Raw genomic sequence first — 19,100 nt, forward strand, 5'->3', positions numbered from 1 at the left:
CAGGCTCTTCGGATCAAATTTATCACATTGTTTTTTAAGAAGAAATCGGAAATGGCAACAATCTTCATTTAAAGCCTTTGGAGAGTGACACGTAAATCAGGCATTTTGATAGCCCACCATTTATTAACTACTATTTCCTCTCTGTCCTCACTTTTGAGCTCACTTGGGTACTGGTTTTCCTGACTGAAAGCTCAAAGGCAGTTCCACCATTTAGTCTCTTTTCTTTTCCTCCCTGAAGCTAGGTACTCTTAACCAGCTCTATATTTGTCCATCTCTGAAAGCACAACCTCCAGTGGATTGAAAATTTTGAGCTACTTACAAGTCTGCTCTTCTTCCTTTATTCACATCCTTTTTTTTTTTCCCCTGCAGGAAATAAATAGGTATTAATTTATATGCTAATCCATATAATTCCACATTTTCCTTAAGAGGAGGCTATGTGATAGGTAGTCATGATTTAATATATAAAGGATATTTAAAAATTATGAGATAATAATACACTATGTCTGGACAGTTATGCAGAGGAATTTTACAATTGTTCTTTTGTATTTAAGGTGACAACACTTGTCAACACAAGCAACAAAGGCCCATCCGGTAAAAAGAAAGGAAGGTCAAAGAAAGCCCATGTACTGGCTGCATCTGTAGAGCAAGCCACTCAGAACTTTCTGGAAAAAGGTGAACAGATTGCTAAGGAAAGTCAAGATCTCAAAGAAGAACTGGTTGCTGCTGTTGAGGATGTACGGAAACAAGGTAGGAAGAATAATATTATTTTAGAGGGATGTATATGATGTTTAAACAGTGAATTTTTTTTGTAGAAAAATAAGACTACTGTTAAATAAGACTACTCAAAAGAGTAGTCTTTTTTTTTTTTTTTGCCTCTGTCTACATTTCTCATTTTTAATTTTGCTGGAATTAGATGTATAGGCAGGTAGAGATTTCTTTGTTGTGGCAGTTTAACACAGCTACAGAAACTCCATGTCTGCTGTTGCTCTTAAAATTGTTTTCACCTGGTTAATGAAACCAGATTCTCATGTCAAACTTAGGTTTTGGGGAGGATAGGATGAGAAGCCTTTATTTTATAAAGTCACTGAAAATTCAAGATTTGATGGACAGAGGGAGGAGAAGAATACAGTGTAATAAAATTATTATTGCTTTTGTATGATTCCCAAATTTCTATTTTCAGTTCATGGCTTTTCTCAAAAATCTCTCTATCTGGTTAACTGGCTACCAGTTGATCAATTATATACCTAGGAAGCTATCAATAATCATATTTATTTAGTATATTTAAAATTTTTAATTGCGATTCAATTCGCAATTAAAAATTTTAAATATACTAAATAAATATGATTATTGATAGCTTCAGTCTATGTCTGACGCAGGATGCAGCATGCTTGGGGCTGGTGCATGGGGATGACCCAGAAAGATGTTATGGGGAGGGAGGTGGGAGGGGGGGTTCATGTTTGGGAATGCATGTAAGAATTAAAGATTTTAAAATTAAAAAAAAAAATAAAATAAAATGTTAATACTCAAAAAAAATTTTAATTGCAAAATACACATAAAATATATTATTATAACCATTTTAAGTGTTTAGTTTGGTGATGCAGAGTATAATCATATGGTTGAGTCACTAATCTCCATAACTTTTTCACCGTGCAAAACTGAAATTCTATACCTATTAAACAACTTCCAAGTTTGCCTTCCCCCAAGCCACTGGCAATCACTGTGTGAGTTTCTTTTTTGATGAGTTTTACTACTCTAGATGCATGTAAGTGGAATCATAGCTTTTGTCTTACTGTGATTGGTTTATTTCAGTTAGCATAAGGCTCGAGGTTTATGCATATTGTTGCATATGTCAAAATGCCTTTCCTTTTTAGGGCTGGATATTATTTTATTGTATATTTATACTGTGTTTCATTTATCCATTCATCCGTTGGTGGACATTTGTGTCCCTTTAACCTTTTGGCCATTGTGAATAATCCAGCTATGAGCATGAGTATACAAATATCTCTTTATCACCCTGCTTTCAATTATTTTGGATTTACATCCAGAGGTGATATTGCTAGATGACATAGTAGTTATCTTTTTAATTCTTTGAGGAACTTCTGTAGTTTTTTCCATTGCAGCCGTGCCATTTTATACTTCTACTAATAGTGCACAACGGTTCCAGTTTCTCTATATCCTTGGCAACACTTGTGATTTTCTGTTTGTTTGTTTTTTTTAATTTTATAGTAGTAATCACAGTGGATGTCAGAAGATATCTCATTGTGATTTTGATTTCCATTTCTCTAATGATTGGCTATATTGAGCATTGTTTCCTGTGCTTGTTGGCTATATTTATATCTTACTTGAAGAAATGTTTATTTAAGCCCATTGCTTTGTTGTTGTAGAGTTATAAGAGTAGACCCTTTATCAGATATTGTTTTGCAAATATTTTCTCCCTTCCTGTGGGCTACCTTTTCACTCTGTTGATTGTATCCTTTGATACACAGACATTTTAAATTTTGTTGTGGTCTTGTTCAGCAGCTTTAGTGGAAAATTCTAGGACACCATGAAATTAGAACAAATACCTACCTCCAGTCTCACCTCTGTCCTCTGTTTTCTGTCTAATAAATGCCATATTTTTTGTTATTTAGTCTCCCAGTCATGTCCAACTCTGTGACACCATAGACTGCAGCACACCAGGCCTGCCTGTCCTTCATCATCTCCTGAAGTTTGCCCAAGTTCATGTCCATTGCATTGGTGATGCCATCTAGCCATCTCATCCTCTGCTGCCCTCTTCTCCTTCTGCCCTAAATTTTTCCTGGCATTGGGGACTTTTCCAATGAGTCAGCAGTTTGCATCAGATGACCAAAATACTGAAGCTTCAGCTTTAACATCAGTCCTTCCAACGTATTCAGGGTTCATTTCCCTTAAGACTGACTTCTTTGATCTCCTTGTTGTCCAAGGGACTTTCAGGAGACTTCTCCAGCACCACAGTTCCAAGGCAACAATTCTTTGGTGCTCTGCCTTCTTTATGGTCCAGCTTTCACAGCCATACGTGACCACTGGTAAAACCCTAACCTTGACTATGTGGACCTTTGTCGGCAGAGTAAAGTCTGCTTTTCAATACACTGTCTAGGTTTGTCATCACTTTCCTGCCAAGACACAATCATCTTCTGATTTCATGGCCATAGTCATCTGTAGTGATGCCACATATACATATTTAGTTGCAGAAATCTTGATATCATGCTTGCTACTTCCGTCTCCTTCCAAATACAGTCTTACCACAAAGACACATAGATTTTTAAACTCCTAGGTACCTCTTAAATTGACCAACTTCTGTTTTAGTTATTCAGAAGCACCGTGTTTTACCTTCTCCAGGGTCTTTATACATTCTGTCTTCTCTCTCATAGTTAAGAAAGACGCATTCTGCACATCCCAGCTCAAAGAACACCTTCCCAGGGAACCCGTCCCTGACATTACTGGGATACTTTTTCATGGATATTTCCTTGTCACTTTCCACTGGATAATATAATTTTTGTAAGGTGGCTTGATTGATAGCTTTGTTCTCTGCCACACTGGAAATTAATGAAGATAGAGAACACCCAGTGTCTCTTTTGCAACCATTGATTTGCAATGCTTAGCATTCGTAAGACTTCAAGAAGTATTTGTTGAATAAATGAAGGAATAGATGATTGAGTATTCTGTCACCTTTCTACTTGCAAACCAGCCACTTTTTCAATTTGCAGATGGATATTTGGTCCCTGGAAATACCAACATCCTTCCATACCGTATAATCATCCTTCTTCATACTGCCATGTGCTTCCTATTCTCTTCTTCAACCTAAATGTTAATTTTATTTACATAACACTCATGTAAATTGCTACTTTAATTCAAAGTGTTAAATTTTACATATTTCATCTAATGTGGATGGAATATATTTATATATGTGTTTTAGCAACATGATAGCTTCCAAGTTTCTAAGTGCTATTGAAAACTGGTATTCCTTCTGAATTGCAGATGGACACTTGTGTTCAGGCATCTGTAGCCTGGATACTTTCTTTTTCTTTTTTTAGGTTGATTGGGAGATAATAAATTTCACACATTTAAAGTGTGATAAGTTTTGATAAATTTGATAAGTTTTCAGAGATGTGTACCATGAAACTATCACCACCATATATATAGTGAACCTCTCCTACTACAGAGGGTTTTTATTAACTGGCCTCTAGGCTATTTTCTCAAAGATTTATCTGTTATCAGACAAGTTACATTTTCCTATTTAGTTCCCTCAACCACCCTTAACTTTCCTTTATTTTATCCTTAGAAGTTGGTTTTCACACCTTCTGTAGAAATTAATATTTTATATTTCTCAAAGCTTGTATGAAATGCTGTTTTGGGGGCATAATATAATAACCAGCATAGTTTTTGGCCAGAAGTCCTAGGAATATTAGAGTGAGAAATTATAAAGAAGTTAATTTAGGACAGCTTATCACTGTTGTTATTCTGCTGCTGCTGCTGCTGCTGCTAAGTCGCTTCAGTTGTGCCTGACTCTGTACAACCTCATAGACGGCAGCCCACCAGGCTCCCCGATCCCTGGGATTCTCCAAGCAAGAACACTAGAGAATATTTTAATTTTCCATTATACTAGTGATTTCCTATTACTGAGAAATTATGAATAAGGAATGAAACTTATGTATCAAGCCCAGATGCAACATGTCTTTTTCTAAACAAGGTCAAATTCAAGGAAATGTTGTTATATTTGCAAAATAAATTTTCCTGGAAAAAATACTTTGAAATTTTTTTTTCTGTTTCTCCTATCTTCAAATACTCTCAGGTATACTTCACGTATCTGTCATGTGTATGCTTTTCGTCTCTGATGGCAGAGTCCTTTTGCCCTCCTTTCAGTTCTGTGCCCACAGGCTCTCTTTTCTGCTTTCTGCTCCAAGTTGGTTCTTTATTGTGTAACCCCCTAGCCTGTCTGGCTTTGTACCGATTTTCTGGTTGACTATTACCCAGATTTTATTTACAAGTGAGAGGCTGAGCTGACTTTGAGAGAAAGATGGGGAGCAAGGAGGATGGGGGAGCAAGTGAGGACTAGGGTAGGAATATTTAGTCACTAATGAAACTTAGGTATCTTCTCTTAGAGAAAGAAATGGAACTCACTCCAGTATTCTTGCCTGGAGAATCCCATGAACTGAGGAGCCTGGCAGACTATAGCCCATGAAGTCGCAAAAGAGTTGGACACAGTGACTAAACAACATCAACAACAAACAGTCTTTCCTTCCTTTCTTTCTAAATTCAGAAATTGTGAGAACACTTTCCTTCTTTAATGTGGCTCTAGCATCCACACATGCTTCCTTATTAAATGATATATACTTTAGGAATTGAATCCATTGTGTATAATCTTTTCTATATTGAATTGTTTTTGCTTCTTTAAATCAAACGGTGAAAAGCATTGTCACTTTTAAAAAATATTTTCTGCCTGAGTTAAATGCCTGAAGCTTTAGTATAGTACATCTTCATTTTCATATTTTTAATACAGAATCATTTACTGTTACTCTTTCAAAGTTTCACAACACTCATGATTATAATTACTGTAATCTGGCAAGATTATATATGAAATTATCTATTTAACTATGTCATCATTGTATGTCATATAGTTAAACTTAGTGTTGAATTTTGTAATCACTAAAACATATATATCTTTTAATCCTAAGCTGCATGTCAGATGTTTTCTAGGTGCTCGAGTGGTGATAATATTTTTGTGTGCTCAGTCACTCAGTCATGTCCGACTCTTTGTGACCCCATGACCTATAGCCCACCAAGCTCCTCTGCCCATGCAATTCTCCAAGCAAGAATGCTGGACTGGTAGACAATATTTTTTCCCTAGAATATTTCAGTAGAAGATTTTCCTATACTCTAAATTATAGACTGCAAAAGAAGTATATGAGCAGCATTTCTATTAAAAATAAGTAATGAAAATAAATTACTTAAATATATATAAAAAAGAGAAATCATAGTCAAAGCCTAGAATACTGATATTTTAGACTTGGATAAAAATGGGATATTTTAGACTTGGGTAAAGATGGTTGGTCAAGGGTGTGTGTGTGGGGGTGGTGTGTATGTGCACATGCACGTGTGTCTGTTTATCATAGATATAATATTACATATATGTATATTATCTTCCTAATTTAAGATTAAACTTCATCAAGATATGAATATTTCTTTCTGTTCTTAAAGGACCTGGCATGGTGCTCCAGCACATAGGAAGTTATAGTCAAAGAGATTTTTATGTGAAATTAGCAGAGCATTGGATGTTTCATTAATATATCTGACTTCCAGTGTTATTTTGGCCATTGACTACACAATTTAAGCTAAATCATCAAACTTGTTTCAGCCTTAGTGTCTCCAGTTTTCAAAAAGAGGTAATAATCGTTGCTTTGGCCTCATTGGGTTGTTTTACATAAGGAAGACACAAAAGATTTTTGAAAAATTAAATTTTACATAAATGTCAGACAAAATTTATTCTTTATAATTTATGAAATCAATCTGTACTTCTTAAGACAATAGCAGGCTTTCCTATTAATAAACAATGCTAGACCAAGGATCTGAGAGAATTGAATCAGTGTCTTGCAGTCTCTCTGAAGAGGACTGCATAACTCATTGTAGCTTAGAATTGGTAGTCATTGTAAGTGGTCTTAGCAAACCATGATTGAATAGTTGTATAACCCATGTATTATACATAGAAAAGCTTCTACTGAGGATTGCGGAGGCAGTTATCTCAATCAGGTCTTCATATTGAAGCTCTGGCCAGCTTTGGGACAGAGAATGTCGAAACATTTTTAATGTTTACCACCATACTCTCCCTGGACTGAAAACTCTAGTTTTTAAGCTATGGGCTAATCTTATTGTTTAGTCACTGAGTGGTGTCAGGCTCCTTTGCAACCCCATGGACTATACCCCACCAGGGTCCTCTGTCCATGGGATTCCCCAGGCTAGAATGCTGGAGTGGGTTGCCGTTTCCTTCACCAGGAGGTGTTAATCTAAGGGTTTTCATTTCTTAGTGAATATTAGAATCACTTGGGAGGATTTTGAACTTCCTGATGTCTAGGCCTTAGACCTTATCATTTAAGTCAGGAACTCTGGGATGGAACCCAAATCTTGAGATTTTTAAAGCTCCCCAGATGATTTCATTGTGCAACGAATTTGAAAAGAAATGGACTAATATTCTTCTTGCTTATCAGCCCCAACTGATGACTTATTAGTGTATGTTAGCAGTTGTTTCACTTTAGGGAGCTGATGACAATCAGTCATTTTATAAGATTAATGAGGTCATAGCTTACATAAAGTTAGATAGGGGAAACTGATATAGCAGAAACAGCCTGGCATTCAGTACTTAGATGTTGCAGATAAACATAACTCTATACCAAAAGATGTTTTACCTAGTTTGGCATTCTGTAGGCACTCAGGGAATATGTGTTGAGTATCTACTAGGGAGCTAAATCTATAAGACAGTCAGCACTTTCAACTCCAGCATCAGTCATTCCAATGAATATTCAGTGTTGATTTCCTTTTGAATTGACTGGTTTGATCTCCTTGCAGTCCAAGGGATTCTCAATAGCTTTCTCCAATAGCCCAGTTTGAAAGCATTGATTCTTTGATGCTCAGTCTTCCCTATGGTCCAACTCTCACATCCATTCATGACTACTGGAAAAACCATAGCTTTGACTAGACAGACCTTTGTTGGCAAATTTATGTCTTTGCTTTTTAATATACTGTTTAGGTTTGTCATAGTTTTTCTTCTAAGGGGCAAGCATCTTTTAATTTCATGGCCGCAGTTACCATCTGCAGTGATTTTGGAACCCAAGAAAATAGAGTCTGTCACTGTTTCCAATTTTTCTGCTTCTATTTGCCATGAAATGATGGGACTGGATGCCATGTTCTTAGTTTTTGAATGTTGAATTTTAAGCCAAATTTTTCACTCTCCTCTTTCACTTCCATATAGGGGTTCTTTAGTTCCTCTTTGCTTTCTGCCATAAGGGTTGTGTCATCTGCATATCTGAGGTTATTGATATTTCTCCTGGCTATCTTCATCCCAGTTTGTGATTCATCCAGCCCAGTATTTTGCATGATGTACTCTGCATATAAGTTAAATAAGCAGGGTAACGACATATAGCTCTGACATACTCCTTTCCCAATTTTGAAAGAACCTATTATTCCATGTCCAGTTCTAACTGTTGCATCTTGACCTTTCTACGGGATTTTCAGGAGGTAGGTAAAGTGGTTTGATATTCGCATCTCTTTAAGAACTGTCCACAGTTTGTTGTGATCTACACAGTCAAAGGCTTTGACATCATCAATGAAGCAGAAGTGGATGTTTTTCCTGACCTCCCTTGCTTCTTCCATAATCCAACAAATGTTGGCAATTTGATCTCTGCTTCCTCTGCCTTTTCTAAATCCAGCTTGTATATCTGTATTCTCTGTTCACGTACGGTTGAAGCCTAGCTTGAAGGATTTTGAGCATTACCTTGCTAACATGTGAAATGAACACAATTTTAAAAGATAAAGAGATGCAAATGACATCAATATTTGGGGGATAGCTACAAAAACCTTGATTTGATTAGAATTTTCATATTCAGGCATAATTAGAAATATAATAAGATGGTGGATAGGGACCAGATTAGGAAAAGTTCAGGAACTAGGTTACATATAGACATATGATAAAAGAGAAACAAGAAGGCAGTAAGAAGGTTGCTTTGTACCCATTTAAGTGATATTTTAGAAAGGTTTGTTTGGCGACTTCATGAAAAGTTGACTAAGTCATAGAAAGGCAAGACTTAGATGCTTAGGCATTATTGCAACATTGCAGAGAAAACAAAACTAAAAGAGAAATACTTTGAGTGTCTGGGATTGTACTGATTGTACTGATGGTTATGGGAATAGAAATAAGGACTGAAATATTATAGACACTGCAAAAAAGAAAAAAAGATTTGCCACTTGTTGAAGGGAAGAGACAAAAGTCAACATTTATTCCATGTTTTTGGCCTTAGACAACCTAATTGTGACATGTTAAGAGATGATAGTTGAGTAAAGAGGACCAATTCGACTTTAAACATTGGTGGATAAAGGAAACACCCTAGCAGATGGTTAATGCTATGGAAATGAAACTTTCAGTTCAGTTCAGTTGCTCAGCTGTGTCCAACTCTTTGCAACCCTATAGACTGCAGCACGCCAGGCTTCCCTATCCATCACTAACTCCCAGAGCTTGCTCAAACTCATGTCCATCGAGTCGATGATGCCATCCAATCATCTCATCCTCTGTCACCTCCTTCTCCTCCTGCCTTCAACCTTTCCCAGCATCAGGGTCTTTTCTAAGCAGTTGGCTCTTTCCATCAGGTGGCCAAAGTATTGGAGCTTCAGCTTCAGTATCAGTCCTTCCAAGAATATTCAGGACTGATCTCCTTTAGGATGGACTTGTTGGATCTCCATACAGTCCAAGTGACTCTCAAGAGTCTTCTCCAACACCACAGTTCAAAAGCATCAATTCTTTGGTGCTCAGCTTTCTTTATGGTCCAACTCTCACATCCATACAAGATTACTGGAAAAACCATAGCTCTGACCATATGGACCTTTGTTGGCAAAGTAATGTCTGCTTTTGAATATGCTATCTAGGTTGGTCATAACATTCCTTCCAAGGAGCAAGCATCTTTTAACTTCATGGGTGCAGTCACCATCTGCAGTGATTTTGGAGCCCCCAAAATAAAGTCTCACACTGTTTCCATTATTTCCCCATCTATTTGCCATGAAGTGACGGGACTGGATTCCATGATCTTAGTTTTCTGAATGTTGAGTTTTAAGCCAACTTTTTCACTCTTCTCTTTCATTTTCATCAAGAGGCTCTTGCCATAAGGATGGTGTCATCTGCAACTTTGGGAAATCAGAAATTTGAAAGTTTTTGTAGTTGATAAATAAACTTTCAGAATCAGAGCTTCCTTTTAGTATTTTACTTTCCAATAGATAGAGAAGGAAAAAGGTTTAGTTTTAGAAGAAAAGCTGCAGTAAGGCTGAAAATGGGATAGAAATGAATGAGAGAGGAAAGGCATGCCTTGAAATGTGACCAGAGAGCAAACAGAGTACAGAATCTTGAATCTAGAATAGAATATTCTGCGAAAAAGACAGTGATCAATCCAAACTGAGAATGCTGTTGCAATCAGATCAAATTCTTCTGAGATCATGGAAGATGATTAATGAGAAAACACCTTGCATTTTGTTAGAAAGATGCCATCAGTTGTATTTAAAGTACATTTTCAGGAGGCTGCAAGGATAATACCAAAAAAAAAAAAAAATGCTAAAAGAAGAGAGTAGATTGGATAGTAAAGAATGTAGACAGGAAATCTGCCCATCCCCTTCTTTGGTCATTGTTATACTATATACTGCACATTTTCTTTTTATTTTTTTTCTTTAAGATAGTCTTGAACTCAAATGAGGGACATGTGTTATCATTTTGTTATTTATCTCACCTCTGAAGACTGGCACAGTGCCTAACACATGAGCACACTCAATGCTTGACCCTGAACATTGCCTCAGAATGGAAGGAGTGAAACAGAAGAGTAATTGGAGAAAGTGTTGTAGACAAGCAGAGAATATGATTGTTTGCTTGCCTGCTTATTTTGTTCAGCCTAAATCAGAAGTGTCAGAGCCTATATCAAGACAGGGAGCCACTGGTGAGGTGAATTGTGGATACAAAGGTACAAAATGCAGGTTGATCACATGAGGTGATGCAGATTTCTTTATCCCCAAAGCTAGTAGAAAAGAGAGATATACCCAACAATGGGTTCTATAGAAAACATCAGAACAAAAGCAGTTTGGATGAAGAGATTTCAATTATTTTGATTGAAAAAGGAAGTGATTTTAACAGACCATGGATATCTGATAGTTGAACACTTTTGTAGATGCTTTTATATTTTTTGTCTGTTACTGGCATCTGTGTGACTCTTTCACATTTCAAAAAATTGCATTTATTGAACACAGCTGATTGTTATTCCTCCCTTGGATGCAGCTAAAAAGGCCAATTTATAACAGGCTAATTATCTAAGAATTTTTAATTTAATTTGTTTATTTGGTGTGTAACAACATTTGCTAGAATGGAATGCTCACATATTTCCTTTGTGAATTTTCTTAGACTTGAAGGAAATCCATAATCTGGCCTTTGAAAGATAGACACTGTCCATCTTTGCCCAATAAGCAGGTTCATTTAATGCTGTAACCCAGCAGTTGCTTCTGTGCTATTTCATTATTGTATTTTCACACCCTCTTAATTGTTGGAGCAATTTCTTGAGTTTCCTGTCTTCAGTCAACAGCTCACTCTCTATCTGGGCAAAACAGTTAAGACATGGCCCAGCCAATAAAATGTATCTGGCCATGGTATAGATAGAAATGTACATGGCCTTAACCCATCATTAGGAAGGACCTCATGGAGCAAAGTGGTAAAATGTACAGATGAAAGAGGTACAGATGGAAGAGGTAGCTTCTTCATGAAAACATTTCCAAATCAAAGAGATGATCAGACCTTTCACTGTTCAGTGAAGCTTTTCTTTGTCTTGATACAATTAAAATGTGGAGTGATGTAGTTTGGCAATGCCAAAGAATGCTCAAACTAGCACACAATTGCACTCATCTCACATGCTAGTAAGGTAATGCTCAAAATTCTCCAAGCCAGGCTTCAGCAATACATGAACAGCAAACTTCCAGATGTTCAAGCTAGTTTTAGAAAAGGCACAGGAACAAGAGATCAAACTGCCAACATCCGCTGGATCATGGAAAAAGCAAGAGAGTTCCAGAAAAACATCTATTTCTGCTTTATTGACTATGCCAAAGCCTTTGACTATGTGGATCACAAGAAACTGGAAAATTCTGAAAGAGATGGGAATACCAGACCACCTGACCCACCTCTTGAGAAACCTAAATGCAGGTCAGGAAGCAACAGTTAGAACTGGACATGGAACAACAGACTGGTTCCCAATAGGAAAAGGAGTATGTCAAGGCTGTATATTGTCACCCTGCTTATTTAACTTCTATGCAGAGTACATCATGAGAAATGCTGGACTGGAAGAAGCACAAACTGGAATCAAGATTGCCAGGAGAAATATCAATAACCTCAGATATGCAGATGACACCACCCTTATGGCAGAAAGTGAAGAGGAACTATAAAGCCTCTTGGTGAAAGTGAAAGAGGAGAGTGACAAAGTTGGCTTAAAGGTCAACATTCAGAAAATGAAGATCATGGCTTCTGGTCCCATCACTTCCTGGGAAATAGATGGGGAAACAGTAGAAACAGTGTCAGACTTTTATTGGGGGGGCTCCAAAATCACTGGAGATGGTGATTGCAGCCATGAAATTAAAAGATGCTTACTCTTTGGAAGAAAAGTTATGACCAACCTAGATAGCATATTGAAAAGCAGAGACATTACTTTGCCAACAAAGGTCCGTCTAGACAAGGCTATGGTTTTTCCTGTGGTCATGTATGGATGTGAGAGTTGGACTGTGGAAAAAGCTGAGCACTGATGAATTGATGCTTTTGAACTGTGGTGTTGCAGAAGACTCTTGAGAGTCCCTTGGACTGCGGAGATCCAACCAGTCCATTCTGAAGGAGATTAACCCTGGGATGTCTTTGGAGGGAATGATGCTAAAGCTGAAACTCCAGTACTTTGGCCACCTCATGGGAAGAGTTGACTCATTGGAAAAGACTTTGATGCTTGGAGGGATTGGGGCAGGAGGAGAAGGGGACGACAGAGGGTGAGATGGCTGGATGGCACCACTGACTCGGTGGACGTGAGTCTGAGTGAACTCCGGGAGCTGGTGATGGACAGGGAGGCCTGGCGTGCTTCAGTTCATGGGGTCGCAGAGTTGGACATGACTGAGCGACTGAACTGAACTGAACTGATAGTTATATCAACTAGTTTCATTATTATAATTATTATTTCACCCAATCAATATTTATTGAGTAACTAATAACCAGTGGGCAGAGACGGACAAAACAAGACTGAAAAAAAAATAATAGAGTTTGAGAGAAAGGTGTCCTCACTTCTCTGAGAAGGGATAAATCTTTGCCTCTGGATCATCTGGTGGGCTTCCCAGGTGGTGCAAGTGGTAAAGAATCTGCCTGACAGTATAAGAGAAACAGGAGACCCAGGTTTGATCCTTGGGTTGGGAAAATCCTTTGGAGTAGGAAATGGCACTGCACTCCAGTATTCTTGCCTGAAAAATTCCATGACCAGAAGAGGCTGGTGGGCTACAGTCCATGGGATTACAAAAGGGTCAAGACAGCCTGGTAGCTTTCTCCCTCCCCATCCATTTTTGTATGAGTATAGTGTGATGGTGCAATGAGCTATCTAACAGAAACTCCTGTTTATATCAACTGTGTGAATGCCCCAACTGAGATCTGATTACAAGCCATTTCCCTGGATGGGCATGCTCAGTTACTCGGCTCTGTCTGACCCTTTTGGACCTCATGGACTGTAACCTGCCAGGCTTCTCTTCCCATGGAATTCTCCAGGCAAGAATACTGGAGTGGGATGCCATTTCCTACTCCGGTGGATATTCTGGAACCTGGGATCAAACCTGCGTCTCCTGCATTGGCGGGTGGGTTCTTTACCACTAGTACCACTTGGGAAGCCCTTTTTCCCTGGATGAGAAGCTTCTAATGTCATATTGGAATCCTGCCTCTCTTCTTCCAGCCACCTTGCTTCTGCTGCTAAGTTGCTTCAGTCGTGTCCGACTCTGTGCAACCCCATAGATGGCCAGCCCACCAGGCTCCCCTGTCCCTGGGATTCTCCAGGCAAGGATACTGGAGTGGGTTGCCATTTCCTCCTCCAATGCATGAAAGTGAAAAGTGAAAGTGAAGTCAGTCCTGTCCAACTCCCGGCGACCCCATGGACTGCAGCCCACCAGGCTCCTCCATCCATGGGATTTTCCAGGCAAGAATACTGGAGTGGGATGCCATTGCCTTTTCCAGCCACCCTATTAATTTGTAAATCAGCGCAGTCCAGTCCTAGAAGAAGGAACGCAGTGTCCTGTTTCCTGCCCCACTTGGAATCTGTATTCTGCTGAGTGTAGATCCATTAATTTAAAAAATAATATTCAAGTAATATAGAAGATACATGTTTATTAGATTGAGTGAAGAGAAGACCTTGAAGTTGGTATGGTGAGTGTCTTTTCAGTCTCAGTGCAGCCGAGTCAGGGATCTGGTGATCATCTGTTGTGTCCACACACCACTGTTCACCGTTCCTCCCAAGGAACCTCCTTCCCTCCTTTATAGAAGCTTTTTTAACAAATGTTCCTCAGAGTGAAGTTCACAGACCACACAGTTCAGAATTACTGGGTGAGGATGAGAGCTATCCATAAAAGTTTGTATTCCTGCACCCAGCCAAAAGCTTCCCAGATGGCTCAGACAGTAAAGATTCTGCTTGCAACGCAGGAGAACTGGGTTTGATCCCTGCTTGAGAAGATCCTCTAGAGAAGGGAATGGCTATCGACTCCAGTATTTTTACCTGAAAAATTCTATGGACAGAGGAGGCTGGTGGGCTACAGTCCACGGGGTCACAAAGAGTTGGATACAACTGAGTGACTAACACACACACACAGCCACAAACTTAGATTCAGTGTGGCTGGGGTAATACCGGGAATCTTTATTTCCAGATAGGAGCCAAGTGAATCTTATGCTTCCAAATTGCTAATAGCCTAAGTGTATTACATCGTTATACCCATCATCTTTAATTAAAGCCTTTATTTCCATTGAAAAGGATGCTATCCAGGAATGAAATAAATCTTCAGAAGCTTTAATACTACAAGTTAAAAGTATAAAAACCTAAAGATATATACAGTGACAAAAGTGATAAGAGGTTTGATGTGAAAATATCATGAAGAAAAAGTGCATAAATGTGAAAATGCCATATACCTTAGGATTCAGCTTAATTCAAATTTTAGCATTTGTAATACTTTTACGTATAGCATATTTTGTTAAATAAAATATCCTGTGTGCAAAATTTTTTGCTGGTTGCAAGCCCAGGATTACACTACATCAACCTGAAGCCCTGTTTATGGCTTCTGTTGCAACGTGTTAAGAGATAACAGAAGGGTTCCCAGGTGGCTCAGTGATAAAGAATCCACCTACCTATGCAAGATGCAAGAAGATGCAAGAGACATAGGTTCAATTCCTAGGTTGGGAAGATACCCTGGGGTAGAAAATGGCAACCTATTCCAGTATTCCAGCCTGGAGAATTCCATGGACTGAGAAGCCTGGTAGCCTACAGTCTATTGGGTCACAAAGAGTCAGACACAACTGAGTGAATGAGTACTCACACTCAAGAGATAACACTAGACAGCTCTTTCATCTTACCCCTCTTTCTGGAGCCCTTAACTTTTAAAAATGCTGTAATGTTTCAGCAAGAATAATAAACATAATAGCTTCCATCTATTGGTTGTTATTGCATTTGTAATATACTTTATCTGTATTTTCTTAACACTGTTGACTGAAAAAAAATGCACAACATGAGAATTGTGAGTTGAATTTTATCTGGAGCAAAATGAGAGCTATAGCCTGGGAGACAGACTCTCAGATAGCTCTGAGGAACTGCTCTGGATTGGGTTTGGAGTTTATCAGTGTGTATGTATGATTTTCATGAAGGAGGATATGTGCAATCGATCACATATTTTGGCAGAGGTTGCTGTTAGTCACAAGAAGGTTGTTGTTCATCCATTAATGATTTAGTGTTTTTCTAAATGTGAGGGGATATAAGAAATGGAGCTAATAAACTCTTTTCCTGAAAATACCTATCAGAAGCCTGTTCTGCTGGTATTTTCCCGGAGAGTATTCTTGACCTCCTTTTTGGGATGTTCAAAGACAGTAACTGCAGTGGCTAGTGACCTGATCCTTGTAGAGGCAGGTGGCAAGTGACAGTTTTTAGTTGGCAATGTTATTCCATTAGTCATTTCAAATGTTATTATCCATACTGATGCTGAAAGAACTCTATGTCCATTAAACGACAAAATCAACAAATATTTATTAAGTATTTATTTTGCACATGTACTGTCAAAGAGCTGGGAGTTTAAAATATAGAAGAAAGCAGACATTTTCTACCATTAATTGACAAAATCAACAAATATTTATTAAGTATTTATTTTGCACATGTACTGCCAAAGAGCTGGGAGTTTAAAATTTGGGAAGAAAGCAGACATTTTCTGCCTATAAAAGTATTACATTCTGACATGAGACAGATAATTAATTTAAAAAATAAGCAGAGTGATGATTCCAGGCTATAGAAGTACAATTACAACTGGAACCACCAAAAGTATGCTAAATGAAAGATAAATTGATAAGTAGAACTTGAACTCTTTTTCTCTGCAAAAGACAGTGAAGGAAAATCATAGACCTAGAGAAAATATTTGCAAGTCACATATCTGGTAAAGGACTTATATCTGAACTATATAAAGAACTCTCAAAATTCAACAATAAGAGGAACCACCAGATTCAAAAATGGGCTAATAACCTGAAAAGATACGTCAGCAATGAAGACACACAGATGGCAAACATATGAAAAAAATGCTCAACATCTTTTATCATTCAGTTCAGTCGTTCAGTCGTGTCCAACTCTTTACGACCCCATGAATCGCAGCATGCCAGGCCTCCCTGTCCATCACCAACTCCGGGAGTTCACTCAGACTCACGTCCATCGAGTCAGTGATGCCATCCAGCCATCTCATCCTCTGTCATCCCCTTCTCCTCCTGCCCCCAGTCCCTTCCAGCATCAGAGTCTTTTCCACTCTTCGCATGAGGTGGCCAAAGTACTGGAGTTTCAGCTTTAGCATCATTCCTTCCAGAGAAATCCCAGGGCTGATCTCCTTCAGAATGGACTGGTTGGATCTCCTTGCAGTCCAAGGGACTGTCAAGAGTCTTCTGCAACACTGCAGTTCAAAAGCATCAGTTCTTCGGCACTCAGCCTGCTTCACAGTCCAACTCTCACATCCATACATGACCACAGGAAAAACCATAGCCTTGACTAGACGGACCTTAGTCGGCAAAATAATGTCTCTGCTTTTGAATATACTATTAGGAAGATGCAAATTAATACAAGAAAGAGATTTCATTATATGCTTACTAGAATCAGTAAAATCCCCCAAATTAACAATAACAAATTCTGGTGAGGATGTGGAACAATAGAAACTCTTGTTCATTCAGATGCAAAATGAGATAGCCTCTTTGGAAGAGAGTTTGACATTGGTTTTAAAATATAGCTAGAAATAGAAATACCATACAACACATCAATCTCAGTCCTAGGGATTTGCCCAACTGATTTGAAAACTCATGTCTCTAAAAATTCACCTATCCTTCTTGCATTAAAAAAAAATACACTTTAAGAATAGTTTTAGATTTTCATGAAATTTACAAAGGTAATATAGAAAACTTCCATAACCCTACATCCGGTTTTCCTATTATTAACATCTAATATCATTATGATATGTTTGTGAGAGTTAATTAACCAATATTGATACATTATTAGTTGAGCTGAGCACAATAGTAAAAAACCAAAATAACAAATCCTTTTGTATATAGCTTAGCAAAACAAGAACAAATGCAGTGTGGATGTTGAAATATTCTTATCCTTGAATTGACTTGCAAAGGATGGTAAATTATACATCTACATAAATGTAAAAATGAGAAGTCTAGTTTAAAAGATTACCAACTGAGGTCTATTCTTTTTAATACTCTTTATCCAGACTTGTCAAACCATTCTTGCCTTTCACAGAAAAGATTTAAAGAGGCTTACAGGGATATACAGAGCACAGTAAGAAAGAAAATAGAAATCCACAGAAAAGAAGAAAAAAACAGCGTTTGAAAGTAAAGAGGAGCCAAGGAACACGTTAATGTCCCAGCATGCTATTTATACCATTCCAACCCGGAATGGGCCAGATGTCAGGAAGGGGCAGAATGGGCGGTGGCAGCAGTGGTTCCAGAGTTAGATTCCATATCGCAGTTTTCTTGCTGCGTGAGCTATGTGATGTGAGCAAGCTACTTATCCTCTGCCCTAGTGTTTGCATGAATTAAGTGGGGCTATGCATACACACACTTCCAGGACTGTTGTGGAGCGCAGAAGACAGGATGCATGTAAAGTGCTTAGCCTCAGCTCTAGCAGCTGCAGGATTTAAAAGCCTGGTGGCTATCATCTTTATCATTATCATCATTGTTATGGTGCTTGCTACATTGAGCAACACATTGGACCCTTATGCTTTATAACAGACTTGTTGTAAATGTAAAGTTTTATGATATTTTAATTAAAAATTAAAAATAATCTTTCAGGTAACCTCCCTTTCTTTTGAATTTCACCTTGCTTTAAGCTAAAATGACAGCATCTGATTCCTACCATGCATGAAAGGAAATATGCTACATTACATAAAGAAACCTGGTTATCAAGCACTTCCTCCCTAATAGCTAAGTCTGTAATTCAATAAAAAATGCATTTGACGTTAAACTCTTGAAAAACAACGGGATAAGATTGTTCAAAATGAAGCTGATTCACTGATGCATCCCTAATTATGATATATGCCGGCAACTTGATTTAACCTAGGTCGTCTTCATTAGTAGTGGATCCCTCTGACATAGAGACTGAGTGAGCCTGCTTTTGGAAAAGAAAATAAATAGGCGAGGCAAACAGCTTCTAAATCCATGCTGAATCTTGCTAAGTGCATGTTAATATAGTCCTAGAAGATCAGATTTCAGGAGACATAGAGTAGACAGTATGGAAAAATCAGATCTTACAATAAATTATGGAGATGCCATCCCAACGTGGCAAACCTAACCAGGGAGACATCTTAATTATTAAAAGCTGATCATGTCCATTCTGTTAAATTGGAGAGAAAAGGACAGGTATGAAAGCCATCAAATGAATGACTTCTTTTTAAACCAAGACTTGCTGCTTGATACTGTTTACCTGTTCTCTCCATTCCATGAGTCAGTAAAGAAAGAAGAACCTCTCCTTCTCCCAAAGCCAATCCTGCCACTGGAGCTTCTGGTCCCTTCCCCTGTCACCTTTTGGATGATTCAGTTTTGGTGATATCATTCAACTCTG

General features: G+C 38.2%; 1 protein-coding gene across 1 annotated transcript in view; it reads left to right on the forward strand.

Annotated features, from left to right (window-relative positions):
• The window catches only part of CTNNA2 (catenin alpha 2), a 1,386,686-nt gene that overhangs the window by 290,877 nt on the left and 1,076,709 nt on the right, over positions 1–19,100 (forward strand). Inside the window, exon 3 of the mRNA XM_069583081.1 lies at positions 552–747. Within this exon, the coding sequence (XP_069439182.1) occupies positions 552–747 (196 nt within the window). The remainder of the gene's footprint in view (positions 1–551; positions 748–19,100) is intronic.

The sequence above is a fragment of the Ovis canadensis genome, chromosome 3 (assembly GCF_042477335.2).
Source record: "Ovis canadensis isolate MfBH-ARS-UI-01 breed Bighorn chromosome 3, ARS-UI_OviCan_v2, whole genome shotgun sequence".
Classification (NCBI taxonomy): Eukaryota; Metazoa; Chordata; class Mammalia; order Artiodactyla; family Bovidae; genus Ovis; species Ovis canadensis.